At 34.1% G+C, this 22,383-nt stretch overlaps 1 protein-coding gene across 1 annotated transcript in view; it reads left to right on the plus strand.

The window, feature by feature from the left end:
• LOC126890278 (transcription termination factor 2-like) overlaps positions 1-22,383 on the plus strand; it is a 128,345-nt gene that overhangs the window by 38,659 nt on the left and 67,303 nt on the right. Inside the window, 3 exon segments of the mRNA XM_050659135.1 lie at positions 1,948-2,050; positions 2,099-3,039; positions 11,137-11,603. Coding sequence (XP_050515092.1) covers positions 1,948-2,050; positions 2,099-3,039; positions 11,137-11,603 — 1,511 coding nt within the window.

Genomic DNA, 22,383 nt, shown 5'->3' on the forward strand with positions numbered 1-22,383 from the left:
TGAAATGGAAATCCATTTCCATTCCATTCCATTCCATTCCATTTCATTCCATTCCACTCCATTTCACTGTGTTTTGACCTACGAAGCATGTCCGCCTACCCAGTCCCTCACCTAGCTACCCTACTAGCATAATCTGGACGTTTAAATATGTTATCAATGAACTTACAACTCATCCCTTGTAACGGCATCATTTAATCACTTGTAACGCTGACCTGACGATGATCTGTATATTGTAGAGATCGAAACCGGTCGTCGAAGTTAATTAAATGATTATGAGTACGTCTGTGTTTCTTTACTTCATTTAAGATGAACTCACATATGCAACCCATTCAACATTTGCGTAGATATAACTTTGAACTGCAGAATATCTACAAGCATACGTTTGGTGGAAAAGGTTTTATCAGTAGTAATTGCACAAGAGCTCTAAAATTATTGAATTTTTCCCGAGTGACACTTTGACAGATTTAATTTCACGAGCCGAAGGCGAGTGAAATTATATCAAAGTGTCACGATGGCAAAAATTCTATATTAATTTTAGAGATCGAGTGCAATTTGTTGCGATTATTTCATGAATAAAACTGTTCAAAACCAAAATTTTATTGTAATTTATTTATGTTAGTAAAAATTAGTATAATTAAACACACAATCGTTATAAATATTTGACGGTTGAAAGTCATCACTTTTATAAATTTTAAAACATTAATTGTCATTAATGTCACTGAATGTATTTTATCGTAGCAACGAAGGGCATCTGAAGTAATATACTTGACGGCGGGAAATTATCAAAAATTATCAGTTTAACTTTTTAGATTTCTGTAGCTTTCTATTGGTCAGAATCTCCTATGAATGATATAATCAGTAGTAATTGCACAAGAGCTCTAAAATTCTATATTAATTTTAGAGATCGAGGGCAATTTGTTGCGATTATTTCATGAATAAAACTGTTCAAAACCAAAATTTTATTGTAATTTATTTATGTAATTACAAATTAGTACAATTAAACAAACAGTTGTTATCAATATTAATTTGACGGTTGAAAGTCATCACTTTTATAATTTTTAAAACATTAATTGTCATTAATGTCACTGAATGTATTTTTTCGTAGCAACGAAGGGCATCTGACGTAATATACTTGTCGACGGGAAATTATCAAAAATTATCGGGTATAATATCACAAGAGAGTGAGAATAAATTGAAAATAATGCGACAGTTTTTCGAAAATTTGTTGTCTGGCAATAGACACGAGAGCCCGCAGGGCTCTCGTGTCTATTGCCCAATGACAACAAATTTGAGTAAAAATTAAGCATTATTTTCTTATTAATTCTTACTGTCGTGTGATATTCGTAAGATTATTTTTTAATACGTATTTTATGGATATTTTCTTAAATGTGACAGTTGTCAAAACTAGGAAACTGGTTGCCATTAAACAGAAACAATCTACTTAAAAAAATTCTATCGGTAATTTTCTACAGTAGATAATTCTCAGTATAATTTTAATCTGATTGGACAGAATTAAACACGTGATCAAATATCTTACTATACGATTGGAAGTTAAAATCATTAAAATAATCGATTTAATTTAGATTTCTGCAGCTTTCTATTGGTTAGAATCTCCTATGAATGAAATAATCACTGTAATTAAGCGAAACAGCCTGCAGTGGGCAGGACATGTAGCCCGAGCCCCTGAATCGAACATGATAAAAAAGATTCTAACAGCTCAACCCGTGGGAATGAGAAGACGGGGTAGACCAAAGTTGAGGTGGATGGGTGTAACACAAGATGCCGAGAAGATCGGAGTCGGCAACTGGAAAGTGCAAGCAAGGGACAGAACAGAATGGCGTAGTACGCTTGAGAAGGTCGAGGCCCTCTAAGGGCTGTAGCACCAAGATTATGATGATGATGATGATGATGATTGATATATATTTTATTATGTTTTTTTTATTGTAGGTTTCCCCTCGACAGTATCAAGAACAAAGACAAATGGTACAGAGACTACGACAAGCTGAGCTACTTATGAAGGCTCTTGATTTGGAACTTTTACCAGATAATGGTCAGTTTTTTAAGGATAGATATCAGACTTTAAAAAGAAAACTAAAAGAAGAAGACGACACGCTCTCTAAAATGAAGATTCCTCAAGAAGATGAAAAAGATGAAGTGCAAATAACACATACCTCTGTTCCACCCAAAACTCTTTCGTGGAATGATATCGAAAAAGGTACTGGAAAGGTTCGACCAAACACAAAAGGTAAACAAGCTATGTCAACGTATAATGCTCAGAAAGCGTTAACAGTCGATAGATTACAACAACTGCATGGATCATTAAAATCGTGTCCCAAGGAAGATGATCATGCAGATCCCCCCCGAGGATTGACTGTAGATCTTATGCCTCATCAACGCCGTGCACTTTCTTGGTTAATGTGGCGAGAAAACCAAAAGCCATCAGGAGGCATATTAGCTGATGACATGGGACTGGGAAAGACTCTTACCATGATTTCCCTAATGTTAAAGTGCAATGAGCTTGAAAAACCTGACTTCGACGAAGAAAATGAAGAAGAAGGGGTACAACCTAAAAAATACAATGGAGGCACCTTAATTGTATGCCCTGCTAGTCTCTTAAACCAATGGTCCAGGGAGTTGGAAATACGAACAACAAGAGGCTTAGCATCTTGTGAAATTTACCATGGCCCTAGACGGGAAAAGGAAGCAAAAAGATTAGCAAAATACGATATGGTTGTTACCACTTACAGCATCGTCAACAACGAATGCGAAAATGACGGTGCCGTGTTCAAAGTCAAATGGAGCCGTATTGTCATAGACGAAGCTCACCAAATTAGGAATCACAAATCTCAGACATTTGATGCGTGTTGTAGATTGTCAGCAAAATCCAGGTGGGCTTTAACAGGAACACCCGTTCAAAATAAAGAATTGGACATGTTTGCTCTGTTAAAGTTCTTAAGGTGTACACCTTTTGATAATTTACCTGTTTGGAAGAGATGGATAGGAGATAAGAGGACGGGAGGTACAGAACGCTTACACACGGTGAGTATGCATGGATATTTTTATATAATTTTTTGTACTATGATAATAATGTCATACAGTTCACCTAAGTCTTCATCTTTCATAAGGTCATAAGGTCTTCACCTCATTCCAAGACTTTCCTTAACCTCTTATCTCGTCCAAGATTGATCTTATCCAAGTTTGTGCTGGGCGACTTCTTTTTCCTTGGGTATTTCACTCTAGGGCAGTCTTTGCAAAACTAGAGCTATTTTTTCGAAGCGTGTGGCCGATACAACCCCACTTTCTGGACTTCATTTCATTTTCTACCCTCTTTTGTTAGGTCAGGTGTAGCAGATCTTCGTTTCTGATGTTAGGTCAGAAAATACAAACAATTATTCGTAGGCATTTGTTAACAAAGACCTGCAGTTTGTCGGTAAGGGTTTTTGTCACTTTCCAGGTTTCACATCTGTGGAGTAGAACAGACATGACATTTGACTGGAATTTATTCGGTTCTTTGTCTTTGTAGTATGGAGGCCATACCTCCAAACAAGGTTGAACTAGTACTGTTCTTACGATGTCAGTTGGACCAGAAGCATTTTTGGGGTCCGGTCAATAATTCTACGAAGAGCATAGAAATAAAGATAAACCATATAAACATTTGCTTGCTTCAAAATTGATCACTCCTTGTATTAGTCCACATGGACGCGGGTGTGGCTTACTACTTTCTAACGTATCTTATTGGGCAATACTGAAGAGTAATTGGTCAAATTGTTCGGAAGTGCTTAGGCTCAAATCATATCGTTATCTGGTCAAAATACCTTCTCATGTTTCAAAGGCGGCAAGCAATATAAACACTAAATAAACAGTGTCGTCGTCATAACTTACAATTGAAGCTATTAATGCAAGAAGATGTTAACTTACATTTTTGTAAATTTGATCTTATCAAATGCAAGTAGGTGTTAACATCCATTTCTATTAAGTAGTAAAGCCTTTTGTTAAAAGATGGCATTAATAGCCCTAAAAATGTATATAAAAAAGGAGTTAATATCCCATTATCAAAGGACCTGAAGTGCATAAAGGTGATAACTCTCGACGTATCTGCAAGAAGGTGTCAACAGAGCAGTTAACACCTTTTTGCAGAATATGCAGAAGAAAATCTGCCTATTTTTGCGCGGTAAATCAAGCATTAATTGTTTATCAGGTGTTATTACATGCCGTTGTGTTTGTTTTCGGTGCAATTATTTTGTTGTGAGAGATGAGAAATGAAAAAAAAAAAGAACAACAAGGCTGCTGGAAAATCATAAATAAACTATAAAGGTCAGGTGCAGTCAGCTAAAAAGTCAAGTGTAGGTAAGCTGTTGTGTAAAGAAAAATGTCGACTAAAATGTGATTCACGTTTTACGGATGAAGATCGAAGCTTACTATTTAACCACTACTATTTATTACAAAATGACGACAAAAATCTGTACTTGTTTAGTTTGATGAAACCTATTGGAGTAAAGAGGCCCACTTTACATGCTGTTTGCACAAATTCTTATGAATATTTTTTTAAATAGATGGAGAATCTTGGAAGGTTTGTAAAGACGCAGTTTTATCTATGCTTGATATTGGTCTAAAAAAATTTGATTTAATTCGAAATCAAATAACAGCTGATAAATTAACTGCAAAAAAGGACGAAAGAGGTCGTCATCACAATCGGCCAAAAGCAATACCAGCAGAAACCAAAATGATTGTTCATGAACATATTAAGTCTTTCTCAGCAGAAATGTCCCACTATGCTCGTAATAAGAACCCTTCTCGGCTGTATTTATCACCCACCTTATCAATAAATAAGATGTTCGAGTTATACGAAGCGTACTGTGTCAGGAGGAAACTGAAGAATGTTGTGTCAGAAGCAATGTACAGGAGAATATTTGTTAAAGATTTTAACTTGGGATTTGGTACTCCCCGATCGGATACTCGTAAAGTCTGCGACTCTGGTAAAGCAACAGATGGACATTCTGAGAAATTTAAGAAAGCCTTTGAAGAACAAAAAAAAATATATGGAGTTAGCTAAAACTGATGTTATACCTATACATTACTTTTGACATGCAAAAAACTCTTCCATTACCTAAAATCTCCACTAGACTGCTTTTTATTTAAGGTAGGTATGGCTCTATAACTTAGGAGTGTACGTTATTAACAAAAAGCAGCCAAACGGCAAGGGGTATTTTCGTATTTTCATCTTTGGACAGAAGACAAGGGAGGTCGTGGACCTGTGGAAGTTGGAAGTTGCCTGCTAGCATTCTTAACCACTCTGAAACCACAGCAAAAACATCTTGTAGTCTGGAGTGACTCAGCAGGTGGTCAAAACAAAAACTGGTTTATTATATGTGTTTGGCATTACTTGATAAAACAAAGGTGTTTTTGATACAATAGAACATAAAAAATTCCCTGAAGTGGGCTATACATTTACCGGTAAGTAAGTAAGTAATACATTTACCTTTTCGAAAAAGTAAGAAAGCATCAGAATATTTACACAGTGGATGAGTATGTAAACACCATGGTACAGTGCAGGAGAAAAACTCCTTTTCATATTATTAGAATGGAAGATAAGTTTGTGGATGTAAAACAATTCCTAATAAATTGAAACTAATAAATAAAAAAAAAGCTGACAATGGTGAAAAAATATAATTTAAAGAATGTAAAGTGGATAAAAATTACGGAATTTGGTAAAACAAAGTACAGATATTCTCTAAATGATAATGACAATTGGAAAGAAGTTTCCATTTTAAAAAGTAAAGGAACTGCAACGCGCCAGTCAACTTCAAGTACAGGTGAAATCTTATGACCAGTGAATAAAAGTAGGCCAATAGCATCTAAAAAATATGAAAATATTCAACAGCAAATGCCATACATTCCAGAAAACTTCCGGGCTTTTTACCATGGCCTCAGAAAAGAAGACGATAATTAAATCCTTTTTTTTATTAACTATAAGTTACACAAATTTTCTAGTTTTTTTAACAATAAACTTTTTTGAACTCCTTTTTATGTGTTATTTAATTCTCAAATATAAAAATATGTTTGTACAAAAAGGTGTTAACTTACATTTTTTTCGTAATTTTTATAAAAACTCTCTTAGTCTTATCTTAGCCTCCAGTAAGTTGTCATTCCATCGTTTTCGTGGTCTTCCCACTTAGGTTTGGATCCCGCGTATGAAAAAAAAGTTGATTAATAGCAAGCTGAAAATTTGTTAATAGCGTAAGTGTGTCTAGTCGAATAAACTTTGATATGTGTGAACACTGGAACAGGGGTAGCTTTAATTGTGGAACAGGTTAAAAATTTGGAACGGTCACAGCACGAAAACGGCACATTTATTTTGTCCGACAGAACAGACTTAAACTCTTAGAAACAGAGATTAAACTCTCATGCAAAAATCAGACTGCTATTTATCACCAAATGGGCGTTTTAATGAGTGGAACATGTAGAATATGTCAAATGACAGGAATTATGACAGGTAATAAATAGCAGTCTGATTTTTTCATGAGAGTTTAATCTCTGTTCGGAGAGTTTAAGTCTGTTCTGTCGGACAAAATAAATGTGCCGTTTTCGTGCTGTGACCGTTCCAAATTTTTAACCTGTTCCACAATTAAAACTACCCCTGTTTCAGTGTTCCCATATATCAAAGTTTATTCGACTAGACACCCTTAAGCTATTAACAAATTTTCAGCTTGCTATTAATCAACTTTTTTTTCATACGCGGGATCCAGACCTAAATGTAATTAATGGAATTTTTCATGTTTCATATTTTTATTTTTTTCCATATTTTCCTTTGTATGTGTCCATGTCTAAGAGCCATATATGAGGAGAGGGAGTGTACATTGATTGAAGACTCTTGATGTTAGGTATTGGGGGTATTTTTTTTTCTTTAGAATAAAAGACAGTTTTCCGAGTGATACCCAGGCCAATCTTATTATTTTTTTTTATTTCTTCGGTCTGATTTTTTTTATTTAATTTAGTGATTTGTCCTAGAATATCTCTTTTACTTGCTTTATTCTTGTTTGTGCCACTGTAATTATTGGTTCTCCTTGTTGATTGGTCATGACTTTTGTTTTACTGTAAGCGATGTTCAGTCCCATCTTTGTCGATTCACTATCTAGTGCTTCCATCATTCTTGGTAATTCTTCACTATTTTCTGTTTTAATACAATATATATACTTACAAGTCAAAAGTGACCTTTGGAAAAATTGTGTAGCTCAAGTTCAAGTAAAATAAAAATATTATCTTGCTTTGTCACCAATATTAATGTCTTCTTTTCCTTCTTCTTCTTCTTGTGTAGACATGACTGTCTGTTTTTCAATGTGGCTCCAGTAAGTTGTCATTCCATCGTTTTCGTGGTCTTCCCACTTAGTTTTGGATCCCGCGTATGAAAAAAAAGTCGATTAATAGCAAGCTGAAAATTTTTTAATAGCTTAAGGGTGTGTAGTTGGAGAAACTTTGATATATGGGAACACTGGAATAGGGGAAGTTTTAATTGTGGAACAGGTTAAAAATTTGGAACGGCCAGACCACGAAATCGGCACATGTATTTTGTCCGACAGAACAGACTTAAACTCTCCGAACAGAGATTAAACTCTCATGCAAAAATCAGCCTACTATTTATCACCAAATGGGCGTTTTAATGAGTGGAACATGTAGAATATGTCAAATGACAGGAATTATGACAGCTGATAAATAGCAGTCTGATTTTTGCATGAGAGTTTAATCTCTGTTCGGAGAGTTTAAGTCTGACCGTTCCAAATTTTTAACCACAATTAAAACTGCCCCTGTTACAGTGTTCTCATATATCACAGTTTATCCGACTAGACACCGTTTAAGCTATTAACAAATTTTCAGCTTACTATTAATCAACTTTTTTTTTCATACGCGGGATACAGACCTAACTGATCGTCTTCCTATTGGGGAACCGTCTATCGCCGTCCTTACTACTTTGTTTTTTGTCATTTGGCTCATGTAGTTGTTCCATTATACTCTTCTGCTTTTTACCCAGTTATTGATGTTGTCCACCTTGCATATCTGTCGTATATCTGCACTTCTACCTCTTCCCATATCCCATCGATTTTTCAAAGTATTCTCATCTCTGCTGTTTCTAGCATTCTTTCTGTCCTTTCTGTATCAAGTCGTGTTTCTGCCGCGTATTTATGTCATTATTGGTCTTATAACTGTTGTGTAAATTGCGCCTTTCACTTCTTTTCCAATATTGGTGTGGTAGTTATAAACACGACAAGTGTCGAATCAAGTTCTGAACACACGGATAGTGATATATTTCAACTTGTCAAAAATATGTCCTATGTATCAGTAGTAAAAGTGATCTCTTCATTAGTCATGAATTAGACAATTCGACTGGAAGAGGAATTGTTCGTTTTCATGTATTTTATGTGTATATTCAAAGTGTAGTCTTATTTCTTTAGTTCTCAAATTAATAAGCACGTTAAATTTCATTTGTATTATGTATTTTTAATTATCTTTGGTGTCAATTTCATAAAGAAATGTGAACAGTTAACAACATTATTACTGTTTAACAAATATTGAACCATAATTTAAAAATAAAAGTTTACTCATTAATTTCTATTGCGCCGCCTATGTTTTACAAACGGTGCCGACAATCGGTGTCGAATTTTGTTTTTATACTGGTCCAACTGACATCGTAAGAACAGTATGTTGTTTCTAGCATTTATTCTCATTGATTTTATTCAATTCTAAAAATTTTTTCCAATAAATGATACTTATTCTTTCATGAGGAATCCAAAACTACAATAAAAAACCGGGGTTCCTATGTAAGATTTTAGAGTTACCCCCCACCCCACCTCCAGGATGTGGAGTGGGGGTCGTGTTTGCTGTCATCCGATAGGTTTTTGAAAAATATTAAGCACGTGTGTTTAGGCTTTTCATTTGGAAGTGTATTTCTCTAGATCAGTGGTTCTTAACCTTTTCAAAGCTGGGGAACACTTCACAAATTTTGAAAAAGTCGCGGAACACCGTTGTGTTATTTTATAGGAAACACTAAATAAGGGTTGCAAATGTAAATACAAATGTAAATAAAACACGTTCTTTAACTGCAAATACATGCAAAAACAAAATATAAGAATAAAAACATATTCTAAAAATAGAAATTAACAAAAAATATGTAGATTAGTAAATACATTTTATTACATTTTATTTACAATTAGATGTATGGGCTTAACTAACATAATAACATAAAAATTACACAAATTTAGTGCGACACTTGAGCCTGATGACTTTTGCAAATTTTAGCAATGTCCGGTCTAATATGCGATAGCGCTACCCTCATTTCTTCATCAATATTCCCAAGTCTTTCACGTTTCTTTGTTTTTATGTTTGTGAAGGTTGAAAAACCTAATTCACACAAATATGAAGTTGCAAACTGTAGTAATACCTTTAATGCTCTTGTAGAAAGAAGTGGGTGTTCAGCTTGCACAGAAATCCAAAATTCTTCAAGTGACATTTCAGGAAACTTTAGTTTCAGAGTGCGATCCGTTGACAAGCCTACTAACGCTTCTTCCTCTTGTAATGATAGCTGGTATTTCGACATATTAATCGAGATAAAAGGATTTCGAATCCAATCGTAATTATCTGTATTTAGGGAAGGAAAGTAGTGATCAATTTTTTCTTCTAATAGCGTCAAATGTTCAATGATAACGGATTACATCTCTTCAATATTTGTGCTAATACTGGTAAACATATCCAATGTACCTTTTTCTAATATGCTTTGTCAGAAATTTTAACAATTTTTTCAAAACTTCTTACCTGCTTTTCTTGCATGTTCAACAATCTTTGAAAATCTGCTTTGCTTTTAGAACTAAGATTGGCATGTTTCGTTGAAAAATGGCGTTTTAGTTTAGCCGGGACCATTGCCGAATTTGATAAATTTTCACCACACACAAGACAATTTGGCATGGGACAATCTTCATCACCTTTCCATGTAAAGCCATAACTCAAATATTCTTCCGAATACTGGCGATTAACTTTTTTGGTTGGTTGGGAAATGGGAAGCTGTCCCTCCACAGAGGTACTGGTACCTGCTCCATAGTTTATATCTTGTGCATCGTCAGAACTACGTTTTCTTTTAATAAGGAATTTGTCCATTGCTGCAATGCGAAACAAATTTTATTTTAAAAGGTGATTAGTTACAAAAATAAATTAACAATATTCATCGTTGTTGTTAGCTCTAAGTAACCTTATTTTTATTTCAACTTGCTGTTAAATCTTAAATAACCTAACTAAATTACTTACCTATTAACTGGAACTTGAAACTCAATAAAAATAGTGCGTCGTTTTCGGCGAGAAACGGCTGCGTGCACGTGACAAATAGGGCGTATTCAAGCAAAACAAATGAGCAATCTTAAGCTTGGAGTTCGCACCACTACCGAAGACCGAGACCAGCAGTGTTGCCAGGTACACCAGAAAACAGGTAACCGGGTAACCGCGACAATAAATACACGCATAGCATACGCCGACGAGATTGTCAAGAGAATTTCTCATTCTTCCTGATCTCTTGGAAGCGACACAAGGTATATTTTTCGCGGAACACTTGCAACACATTCGCGGAACACCTGTGTTCCGCGGAACACCGGTTAAGAATCACTGCTCTAGATATTAGACTATTTCTATAATTTACCTATGGTATCATGATAAATCGTTTTTTGAGATTATAGCGCCATCTATCCACAATTCGAAAATAAGTCTAGAATAAAAGTTTTCATTTAATATTTCAAAGTTACCTGTGTGTCGTGTTTTGTGTCATTCGATAGATTTTTGAAAATTATTGAACACACATTTTTCACTTTTCCGATCCGATGTTCATTTCGCAAAATATTCGACCGTTCCGCTACTTTTGGGACACCCTTTGTATGAAATAATGTTATTCTCGAGAAATCTGGACTCGCCATCTCTCGTTTTCGCATTACCCTTAACTACTTAACCTACCGCTCGCCCCTCTCCACCACTTTTAGTTTACATATATTATCGTGCTTTCTCCAGAATATTCCAACACGTTCGGGGTGGGAACCGTTATACGGGGGTCGGTCAAAAGTACTCTTTTGTTACAATATCTCTTTACTAATGTTGTTTAACTTTCAGGTTATTTCTTCACTTATGTGAAGAAGAACAAAACCGGAATTAATTGAAAAGGGTCTATTAAATGCTATGCCCGAAAGGACGTGGGAGCTTATCTCAGTTTACTTAACCAAAAGTGAGAGGGATGTGTATAGCAAAATCCTGATATGTTCCCGTACCTTATTCGCCCAATTTCTACATCAGCGAGCAGAAAAGAATCAAGATGCAAGAGATTACCAATTGGACACTTTAGAAGGTCCAAATGGATCCAATAAAGAATACTTTTTAATGAGAGAGAAGTTGCTAAGACTCAACGAACTTAGAGATATTAAACAACACGAGATTCTTGTACTATTACTTCGCTTAAGACAGATTTGTAATCATCCATCTCTTATAACTGGAATGCTCGAGGAAGGACTAGAGCTGGCAGGCGATGAAGAGAATGCACATGATATAGAAAGAGCTCTAGACCTTCTGGACCAACTTAACAAGTAAGCTAGTATTTTTAAGTTAGGATGTAAATTACTATACAGTCAGTTTTATGCATGGAAAGCCTCAATTATCTCGGAAACCGCTAGAACGATTTTTATAGATTTTGATGGGTAAGGGTCTTCTAACGCGGCCAGTATTATAGTAGTAATTACGTTGTTGTCAGGTCTTCCGTTTTTCTGGAAATCTAATGAACTTTCTTATTTCAAATAGAATACCCTGTATGTTTTTAAGTTTTGAAGTCTTTAAGAAATACTGATTATTTTTCATGTTATATTCCCTATACCTAAATGCCATAATTTCTGAGTTATTACTATATTTATTTAAAAAAATTTAAGCAAGTTGTAAAAATCCATTTTTTCGGCCCGGGTAGACATTATTTTAGGTTCTTTAAATCATTGAAAAAAAAAGGTCTTGTGTAATTTTTCTCTAAAGTTAATCGTTTCCGAGTTATACACAATTTAAAACAGAAAAAAATCGAAAAATGACGATTTTCAAGGTTCAAAAACACAAGTAAAAAATACCATATTTGAAAGTACGAAGTACCTTCACAATTCAAGCTCAATAACCTTATTTTATCAGCTACCGATAAGTAATTTGGGCTTATTTAATTTTAAAACAATGTTTTTAGTTGCTATTGCAGCCCCGTGTTTTATAATAAAACGTGCCAAAAATTCTTATGGGGAGCTGATAGAAAAAGGTTAGAGCTTGAATTTAGGTACTTCGTAATTTCAAAAATTATATTTTTTACTTGTGTTTTTAAACCTTGAAAATCGTCATTTTTCGTTTTTTTTCCGGTTTGGATTGTTTATAACTCGAAAAAAATTAACTTTAGAGAACCATTACAAGGACTTTTTTGTTCCCAATAAATTAAAGAACCTAAAATAATGTCTACTCGGAACGAAAAAATTAATTTTTATAAATTGTTTAATTTTTCTTTAAACAAATGTAGCAATAACTTCGAAATTATGACATTTAGGTATAGTGAATATAACACGAAAAATAATTAGTATTTCTTAAGGACTGCAAAACGCAAAAAATTACAGGGTGTTCCATTTGAAATAAGAAAGTTCGATAGATTTCCAGAATAACGGAAGATCTGACAACAATGTATTTACCATTATAATATCGGCCACATTGTAAAACCCTTACCCACCAAAATCTATAAAAAAACGTGAAAGCCGTTTCCGAGATGATTAAGGCTTTCCATGCATAAAACTCACTCTGTATAAGTGTAATGTTAAACTCTTATTCTTGCGAAGAGATAAGAGTTTGATTTTATCTAAGAAGAGTTTATTATATGTATATCTATCTCTATTCTTATTGATTACCTTCTCACTTACTTCTCTTGTAGTGAATATTAGGTCTTGCATGCTTATGCTTAGATCCTTCCTGAATCCACATTGTGTATCTTCCATAGTTGTTTTTATTGGGGTTTTTATTCTTGTCTCTATTATTCTTGGTAATACCTTCCCAGGATTGGGATTGATATGGTGATACCTCGGTAATTATTACAATTTCTCTTGTCTCCCTTTTTGTGTATTGGGACCGTGCAAGTTCGGCAAAGCGACCTCTATTTCTACGCTCTGTACTTTTATTCGCACTTTTAATTATATTGGTCAATTATATTAGTCCTGGTTGCTGGATAATTATCAAGGCCATAGTCCAAAAAAATAATAAGAAGAAAAAAATAAGATGCAGGTTATGTTATGCAAACGTAAACAATTGTATGTAGTAAATAAAATTAGCTATTAAAATGCAGTACTGCAAGCAAAATACAATTAATTAAATTTACCTTTATATATAATAATTGCATATCATATCAATATTGTGGAGAAATATATAATTTTTCTGCTTCAATGACAGAAGGTATGAAATATACGTCAATTTGACAATTTCAATTGACAATATGAATTATTTAAGATAGTTGCAATATTTCTCCGCGACTCGCGCACGGTCGTTTCTCGTTTCCCTTCCAAGTACTTGCACACCGCGAATTGTAACAAAAAAGAAAACTTCTGTTGGAGTGAAAGTAAAGAGAACGATAAACTCCAACAGAAGTAACAAAAAAAAGGAACTAGTGGAACAAAAAATAAAGAGAGAGTGAGGTGGCTTCTACGTTGAGAAGCCGAAGTAACCCTAATAGCACACGACGTCCTTTGGACGTCCAAAATAGGTCCATTTTTGGTCCTTACGTCCATGGACTATAATCGGACGTCCTTTGGACGTCCCATTTTGGACGTCCTTCGGAAGGAATAAATATGGACGTCCTTTGGACGTCCGACGTTGGACGTCCTTCGGACGGAATAAATATGGACGTCCTTTGGACGTCCGACGTTGAACGTCTTTTGGACGTCCATACTGGACGAAATACGGACGTTTTATGAACGCTTATATATTATATTGGACACATTATACCAATTACGGGATCAAATAGCAAAATAATTCAATAAAATATTAACTTACGCGTTAACTTTACGTTAATGAAATACAGTCAAACCTGTCAGTAACGGCCACTAAAATGAAAGAACTATTGGCCGATATAGAAAGGTGGCCGTTATTGCCAGTTTTTGTAGTCTAGATATACAGTAAAACTTGTGTTACTGGCCACCTGATAAAATCGGCCACCTGTACTAACGGCCAGTTTAAATATTCCCCAAACCAATTATATCTAGACTACAAAAACTGGCAATACCGGTCACCTTTCTATATCGGCCAATAGCTTTTTCATTTTTAGTGGCCGTTACTGACAGGTTTTACTGTAATTGGTTTGGGGAATTTTTAAACTGACCGTTAGTACAGGTGGCCGGTGTTTGCAGGGGGCCGGTAACACAGGTTTTACTGTAGTTTAAATCGAAAAGATTAAATCTTAATTCAAAATTGTATATACAATTATTACAATTATAAACAAACTATATAGTTTAATATCCAAAAAATGTTTTTGATTTTATGTAATGTAATGAAAATCTTATTTGTAAATTATTGGTTACAATGTTTAACAATAGGAAATATTCAAGAATAAATAAAATAAAAGTTTAATCCTAACAACACAAAACATTCCAGGAATGTAGGTACTACCGTTCTATTCCGTGAACATCTATCTGATTAAATTATGGGTGGTAAGTTACCACAAGATATTCTATGAACATAGTACAATGTCAAGAGGCCAAGAGGCCATATGGCCAAGAGGCCATTGTACTGTTCAATTTGCGTTCATTTTCAAATTTGCCGCGCGAGTATCTATGTAGCGGTGGTAGCGTCTCGTGGTCATTGGTCATCACTGGGTCATCACTAGAGCTGGGAAGTTTAGTTCACTACGTGGATTTCGATCTTTCGATCTCGGTCATTAAAATGAATAGTACAAAAGAGTAGTTCGTTTAGTTCATTTAGTTCACTGATGATTCATACGACATACTTTAAGATGGGAGAATCAAATATAAATTAGTTCAAAGTAGATCAATCAGGAATCGTTTATTTTGACAAATGACATTAAATATTTTTGTAAATATAAAAAAATAAAAAGTAACCTATAAAATTGTATTTGTTTTGTTACGGTTTACTAAAAGTCTGGGTTTTCACGTTTTCAGTTTTTCCTCGAAATAAATCTTTCAATATAATATAACGGTTTTATAAAATAACGGTTATTAAAAAATTTAATGGAAAAGTATGGGACATTATTCAGCATCTCTTTCTTTAACCCTCCATCGTATCTCATTTTCATAAAATGAAAAAGAAAAAGAACCCTTACTTAACGCAACCTTACTTCTATTTCGCTAGTAGGTCGTAACCGTAAAGTCGTAACTTAAACTAAAACCATCAAATATCAAATCAAATAATCAAACTCAGTAACAGTAAACCGAATTTGCATCTCACTCTTCCTCGTGGGGTTAAATTATGTCGCTTTTTCTTTAAATAATGTTTAAATATTAATTTACTTCGATCCAGCTCTACCTCGACAAACGTTTGCTTGCGGTTGGCGAGATGGATTGAAATCGTTGAAAGATCGAGATCGACAATCGAAAATATCGACATCGTTCCATCGTTGCCTCTCTCGCTCTGTCCGTTGCGTTGTGTTTGTGTGTTGCAGTTGCAGTCAGTACGTTTAGTTCGATATGATTCGATCTTTTTAATATTTGTGATTGAATCTTTTAGTTCAGTTATGAGAGTCGATCTTTTGAACTAGTTCGTTCACGAACTACACAGCTCTATCACATTTCATTTTCATAACATAACCGATAACCTAAAAATTTAGTAAAGTAAAAATTTTGATTGGAAAAAAATGCATCTATAAGGGGGTGTGGGAAATGGAAATTAGTGGCTTTTTTGCTGTACTGTCTGCTAGTTTTTGCTCTGGGCTCTGGCTAGATCTCTTGTTTAAACAATTTTGTAAGTATTATAAAATCCGTTTTCAATTTTCTTTATTCTTTATGAAACGAATCATTTATACATGCATATTATTACCTGTAAATAGGTACCTACTTCTTTTGATTTTTAATTGTAAAGAATAGAAAAATTACCGTTCATTTTAATTTTTTTTAGAATCAGCTGAAAGTGGCCTACAAAAAAAAACCAAGAAGGAAATGTATAGCCTTGTGGCTATGAAAGGCAAAAGAGAGATATAAAAAGTGTATTGGCTAGTTGGAAGAAAGTCCACATTGTCCATGCATAATAAGTTATTACTTTATCAACAAATATCAAGAAGATAGCAGGGTCACGAGCATCAACTTCATAAGTTCAAGAATATCGAGGAAATCCAGCTCCTCGATACTACTGGGCAAACTAGAAGATTGAAGAGGACAAATCCTTTTGAACTAGTTTGAGTGATAGGTGATAGTGAAAAACGGAGCATAGTGCTTGTGTGCTGTGCCTGTGTATGTTAGAATAATAGTGCACGATCTTGTTAGATTAGATAAGAGACGCTATGGGGTAAGCTCTTCATTTTAAGAAACAGTAGTAATTTAGGTTAAATTAAAATTGCTCATTGGTCAGTTATGACCAGATTGTTTTTTTATGTTTGGCAAAAAGGACTTAAGTCAGAATTGCACATTGATAATGTTTTGATGATTTCTGGACCAGAAAAAAACTGTTGTAGATGTAAACTGTATGTACAGTAGAATCTACTACAGTACTGTAGAAATCATCAAAACATTATCGATGTGCAATTCTGACTTAAGCCCTTTCTCCCAAACATCAGAGAATTGTAATGTACAATAATTCTCCTATCTGCTTTTTCATGAATTTTGTAGGAGACGAAAAACCATTTTTAGGATCATCTGCTTTCACATGTAAATTTTGACATGTTTTGTAGTAAATAGATAGTTGAATTTACTACAAAACATGTCAAAAAATATATGAAAACAGGAGGTGACTATAAAAAAAGTTTTTAGTCTCTCTTACAAAACTCATGAAAAAACAAATCGGAGGTATGTCACATCAGTGACTAAGAATGTCTAAAAAATATACTTTGATGTCCCAAGAACCAAATATAACCTACAGTCCATCTAATTTACTTACTGTTCCACGTCATTATCTACGCCAGAGATCTAAGTTGACATAGTTGCCAAAGTATAAAAAGATCCTGAATCCATTTTAAATCAAATATGTCACATAATTATTGTAAACGTGGATTATACAACAAAACAAATTAATATTCAATGTAAATAAGTAAAAACTTAAGAAATAGAGAACAAGAATTAAGTTATAATCTTTTAAGATTTGCAGTGCAAGAGTTTTTGCACTGCATTGTTAATAATTAAAAAACGGCTCCGAACTCTTGGCAAAAAGCCGGTAGGTTTCTTTGTATAAGTATGTCTACAATAACAACTAAAAAAGTTGTCAGATACCTCGATTATTCCAAGTCGTTATAAAATTAGGTGAAATTTATATTTTTATAGTAGAGGATTTTTTTATAGTAAAGTAAATAATAAAAACAGTAAATATAATAAATAAAACAGATACTTATAGTAAAGAATATAAACAAATATGAAGTGTCATCACCGTAACTGTCAAATAAATGTTACCAATTTATTCTAAAATGTCACCTTCGTTCGATTACAGTTACAGTGTGATCCGAACAAATCTGCTTCATAAAAACGCTTTATAATCCATTTATACAAATTAAATGAAACATATTATTGTGTATTTCTTTAGGTTAACATTAATAGAAATCTTCAAATATTATTTCTACGCGTATATAATAAAATATGTCTAGTGGCTGTAATTCCAGTGTACTCGGCAAAGTGATTCTAAAAAAGAACACACCTACCGCCTAAATATTTCGTGTTGGTATCATGCGACCTCACAGGCTACGACGCGGATGACGCGCAACAGTTAGTAAATTAGACGAAGTATGTAGATATATACAGGATGTAACAAAAATACAGGTCATAAATTTAATCACATATTCTGGGACCAAAAATAGTTTGATTGGACCTAACTTACCTTAGTACAAATGTGCACACAAGAAAAGTTACAGCCCTTTGAAGTTATATATATATAATAGCACCAAGGGTCTTAGAGGCCCATGGCTTGAAAAGTTTGTTTTTTTTCTTCATTTTCACGTTTCTTTATGTACTGAGATCTTCTCTGGCTTGATATGTGATTTTTCTCCATTCCTTCCTGTTATTCATTTTTCTTTTCTGACCCTGTAGCACCATTCTTTCCAAATCTTTTTCGACCTCTTGCTTCCATCTATTTTTCGGCCTTCCTCTTCTCTTTCTTGAAGCTGTAGTGTAGTTTAGTACCATTTTTGGAGTCCTCGTGTTTGGCATCCTTTCAATGTGACCTCGCCATCTAAGTCTCTGTGCCTTTATCACTCATTTGAAGTTACAAGATGAAGTGATTTTTTCCAATATATCGAAAACTATTAGAGATTTTTTATTGAAAATGGACATGTGGCATTATTATGGCAGCAGTATCTTACGAAAAAACTATAGCAAAATTTGGACACCCCATAAAAATTTTATGGGGGTTTTGTTCCTTTAAACCCCCCCAAACTTTTGTGCACGTTTCAATTTAATTATTATTGTAGTACCATTTAAACACAACGTTTTAAAAACTTTTTTGCCTCTTATTGCTTTTTCGAAAAGTCAATTTTTATCGAAATATTTTGAATATTTGTCAAATCCACCACATATTTGTATATGGTTAAGTACGATTATGGAGACTTGGTAATAATATGCAGACTTATTTATGCTTTACATTTTTAGGGATATTTTGAACCATATTAAAAAAGAAGCCAGATCTCGATAAAATGTGCTTTATCGAAAAAATACAAAGAGGCAAAAAAGTTTTAAAAACATTCTGTTTAACTAATGGTACCTCAGTAATAGTTTAATTGGAACGTACACAAACATTTGGGGGGTTTAAAGGAACAAAACCCCCATAAAATTTTTATGTAGACATGTTAAAAAAGAAGTCACAACTCGATAAAAACTGCCTTATCTGAAAAATACTAAGAAACAAAAATATTGAATTTAACTAATGGTACCACAATAATAAAATTGAATTGGAACATACACAAAAGTTTGGGAGGATCTAAGGGATCAAAACCCCCATAAAATTTTTATGGGGTGCACAAATTTCACCATAATTTTTCTTTAAGATATTCCTGCCATAATACTGCCACATGTCCATTTTCAATAAAAAATCGCTAATAGTTTTCGATATAATCGAAAAAATCGATTTTCATTTTGTAATTTCAAAGGGCTGTAACTTTTTTTATGTGCATATTTGTACTAAGGTAAGTTAGGTTCATTCAAACTATTTTTGGTCCCAGAATATGTGATTTAATTTATGACGTGTATTTTTGTTACACCCTGTATATACAGCCGATTACGCACCACCTTAAAAATTGGGCATTTTTGATGTCTCGAATTTCCTAAACCTGTTGTTGCATCTAAGTGATTTTTTTATAATATTCTAGCCTAGGCCCTAGGCTATAGGTTAAGTACCTCCTTATGCTTGTCATGCATGGGGAGCTATACTGTAATATATATTATATCACATCGCACTCTATAGTAATGAGTGAGCCTGCACATATGGAACCATTTGTTTTCTGTCTGCAGGCTCACTCATTACTATAGAGAGCGATATGATATAATGTACATATATTACAGCATAGCTCCCTGTGCATGACAAGCTTAAGGAGGTAACCTATAGCCTAGGCTATAATATTATAAAAAAATCACTTAGATGAAACAACAGGTTTAGGAAATACGAGACATCAAAAATACCCCATATTTAAGGTGGTGCGTTAATTTCTTGGAGAAGTGTATTGTAATTTAATGTAAATAATGTAATATCCAATAATTGTAATTTAATATAAGATGTAATATAAGTTCCTTAAAAAATATATTTTTTATTTCCCACGACATTAGATGGATGTTCGGCAGCAAGACATTGGACCAAACTGGGACGTCCTATGAAGGCCCAATTGACGTCCACTGAACGTCCCTTCGGATGTTAAGTGGACCTCCATTGGGCGTTTGGCAACGTGGCATTTGGACCAAAATTGGACGTCCTGTTAAGGTCCAATTCACGTCCCCTAGAACGTCCGGTTAAGGTCCAATTTACTTCCGATTAAGGTCCCATTTACGTCCAATTAAGGTCCAATTTACGTCCTATTAAGGTCCAATTTACGTCTGATTAAGGTCCAATTTACGTCCGATTAAGGTCCAATTTACGTCCGATTAAGGTCCCATTTACGTCCGATTAAGGTCCAATTTACGTCCTATTAAAGTCCAATATACGTCCGGTTAAGGTCCAATTTACGTCCGATTAAGGTCCCATTTACGTCCCATTAAGGTCCAATTTACGTCCTATTAAGGTCCAATTTACGTCCGATTAAGGTCCAATTTACGTCCGATTAAGGTCCAATTTATGTCCGATTAAGGTCCAATTTACGTCCGATTAAGGTCCAATTTATGTCCGATTAAGGTCCAATTTACGTCCGATTAAGGTCCAATTTACGTCCCCTAGGACGTCCGATCAAGGTCCAAATTACGTCCGATTAAGGTCCAATATACGTCCCCTCGGACCTTAGATGGACGTCCAATGGACGTTCGGTAGCGCGACATTTGGACCAAAATAGGACGTATAAAGGACGTTCCTCGGACGAAAACGGACGTCCAATGGACGTCCCTAAAGTCCGTGAAGGACGTCCATTGGACGTCCTTGTGCTATTAGGGAAGAAAATACTACTTTTGCAGTAGTATTAGTAGAGGAAGATGCAAAGATGAAGAAGAAAGTGGAATGAACTGATAATAAAAGTATGAATAGATAGATGCAAACTGAATGGAGTTAGGCTAGCTAGATATGCAAGTGAATGACAACTTGACACTCAAGGAAGGATACAGCCAATTTTCATGCCTGTCGAAGAACAGTAGATCAAACTAAATAGGGACGATGACTAGAACAGGTAATATGAAGCTAAGAATAGATGCTCAGAAAATAGAAAGAATAAATATAAAAATATTATAAAAATATAAGGATACAGGAGATACTAAAATAGACTGGGTTATGGGCGCCAGAAGATTATATCGACCAATCTCCCAGGTATCTTACACTGCTGTCAAATATTAAATATATTAAATCAGTAAATTCAAAAGTGAGGGAAAAAATAATTGATATACAAAACAAATAAATATTTATTAATAGCAAACAGTATTGATCAACATGTAGCAAAAACTAAATTTAAAAAATATATTATTATGTGGAAATTACTCTGTAATTAAATACAATATTAAAAAAACGAGCCTGTACCGCCATTAAGAAGAACAAAAAAATAAACTTTTTTATCCGATGCCTAGATTTTGTGTCATTTTGGAACTACTAATGAAATAAAAAATTTTGGTAGTTCCAAAATAGTTCTGTCGCCAGGGGGGGTGCAACGGCCTCCTGTATTCAGATGGACTTACCCAAGTTTTTTTTATGTATTTTGACCCGTAGAACACGAATTTTTTGGGTAACAGTTGATCCGGATGTCGATAAGATTGTTATAAACAAAGAAGTTGAGGAATTACATAACAGCGATTTCTCGCAAAACAAAACATGTTTTTGTATTTTTTGGGCCATTCTAACCAAAAAGTGTTCCCACAAATTTTTTCGTAGGATGCATAGTTTTCGAGATAAACGCGGTGGAACTTTAAAAAAATCGAAAAATTGCAATTTTTGTACCCGAATAACTTTTGATTAAAAAATAAAATAGCAATTCTGCTTACCGCATTTGAAAGTTCAAGTTAAAGTATATCGGTTTAGTTAGTTGCATTGCTAAAAATTTATTATTTTATTGTTAAACAAAAGCATTACAAAAGTATAAACACCTAGTGCTGGAGTGATGCTTTCAATGATTTCTCATTTAAAATCGAACGAGTAGGTAGAGTAGGTACAAGTGCAAGCGAGGCTATTTCTACGTAGCATGCATGTAAACGCATGTATTAAGCACGGGAAACACTATGTGTTTATAGCTTTTTTTAGCAATAAACACATAAATTTTCAGCAATGCATATATTCGAAACCAATAGAATTTGACTTGAACTTTCAAATGCGGTAAGCAGAATTGCTATTTTATTTTTTAATCAGAAGTTATTCGGGTTCAAAAATGGCAATTTTTCAATTTTTTGAAAGTTCAACCGCGTTTATCTCGAAAACTATGCATCCTACGAAAAAACTTGTAGGAACATTTTTTGGTTAGAATGGCCCAAAAAATACAAAAACATGTTTTGTTTTGCGAGAAATCGCTGTTATGTAATTCCTCAACTTCTTTGTTTATAACAATCTTAT

The sequence above is a fragment of the Diabrotica virgifera genome, chromosome 8, assembly GCF_917563875.1.
Source record: "Diabrotica virgifera virgifera chromosome 8, PGI_DIABVI_V3a".
NCBI lineage: Eukaryota > Metazoa > Arthropoda > Insecta > Coleoptera > Chrysomelidae > Diabrotica > Diabrotica virgifera.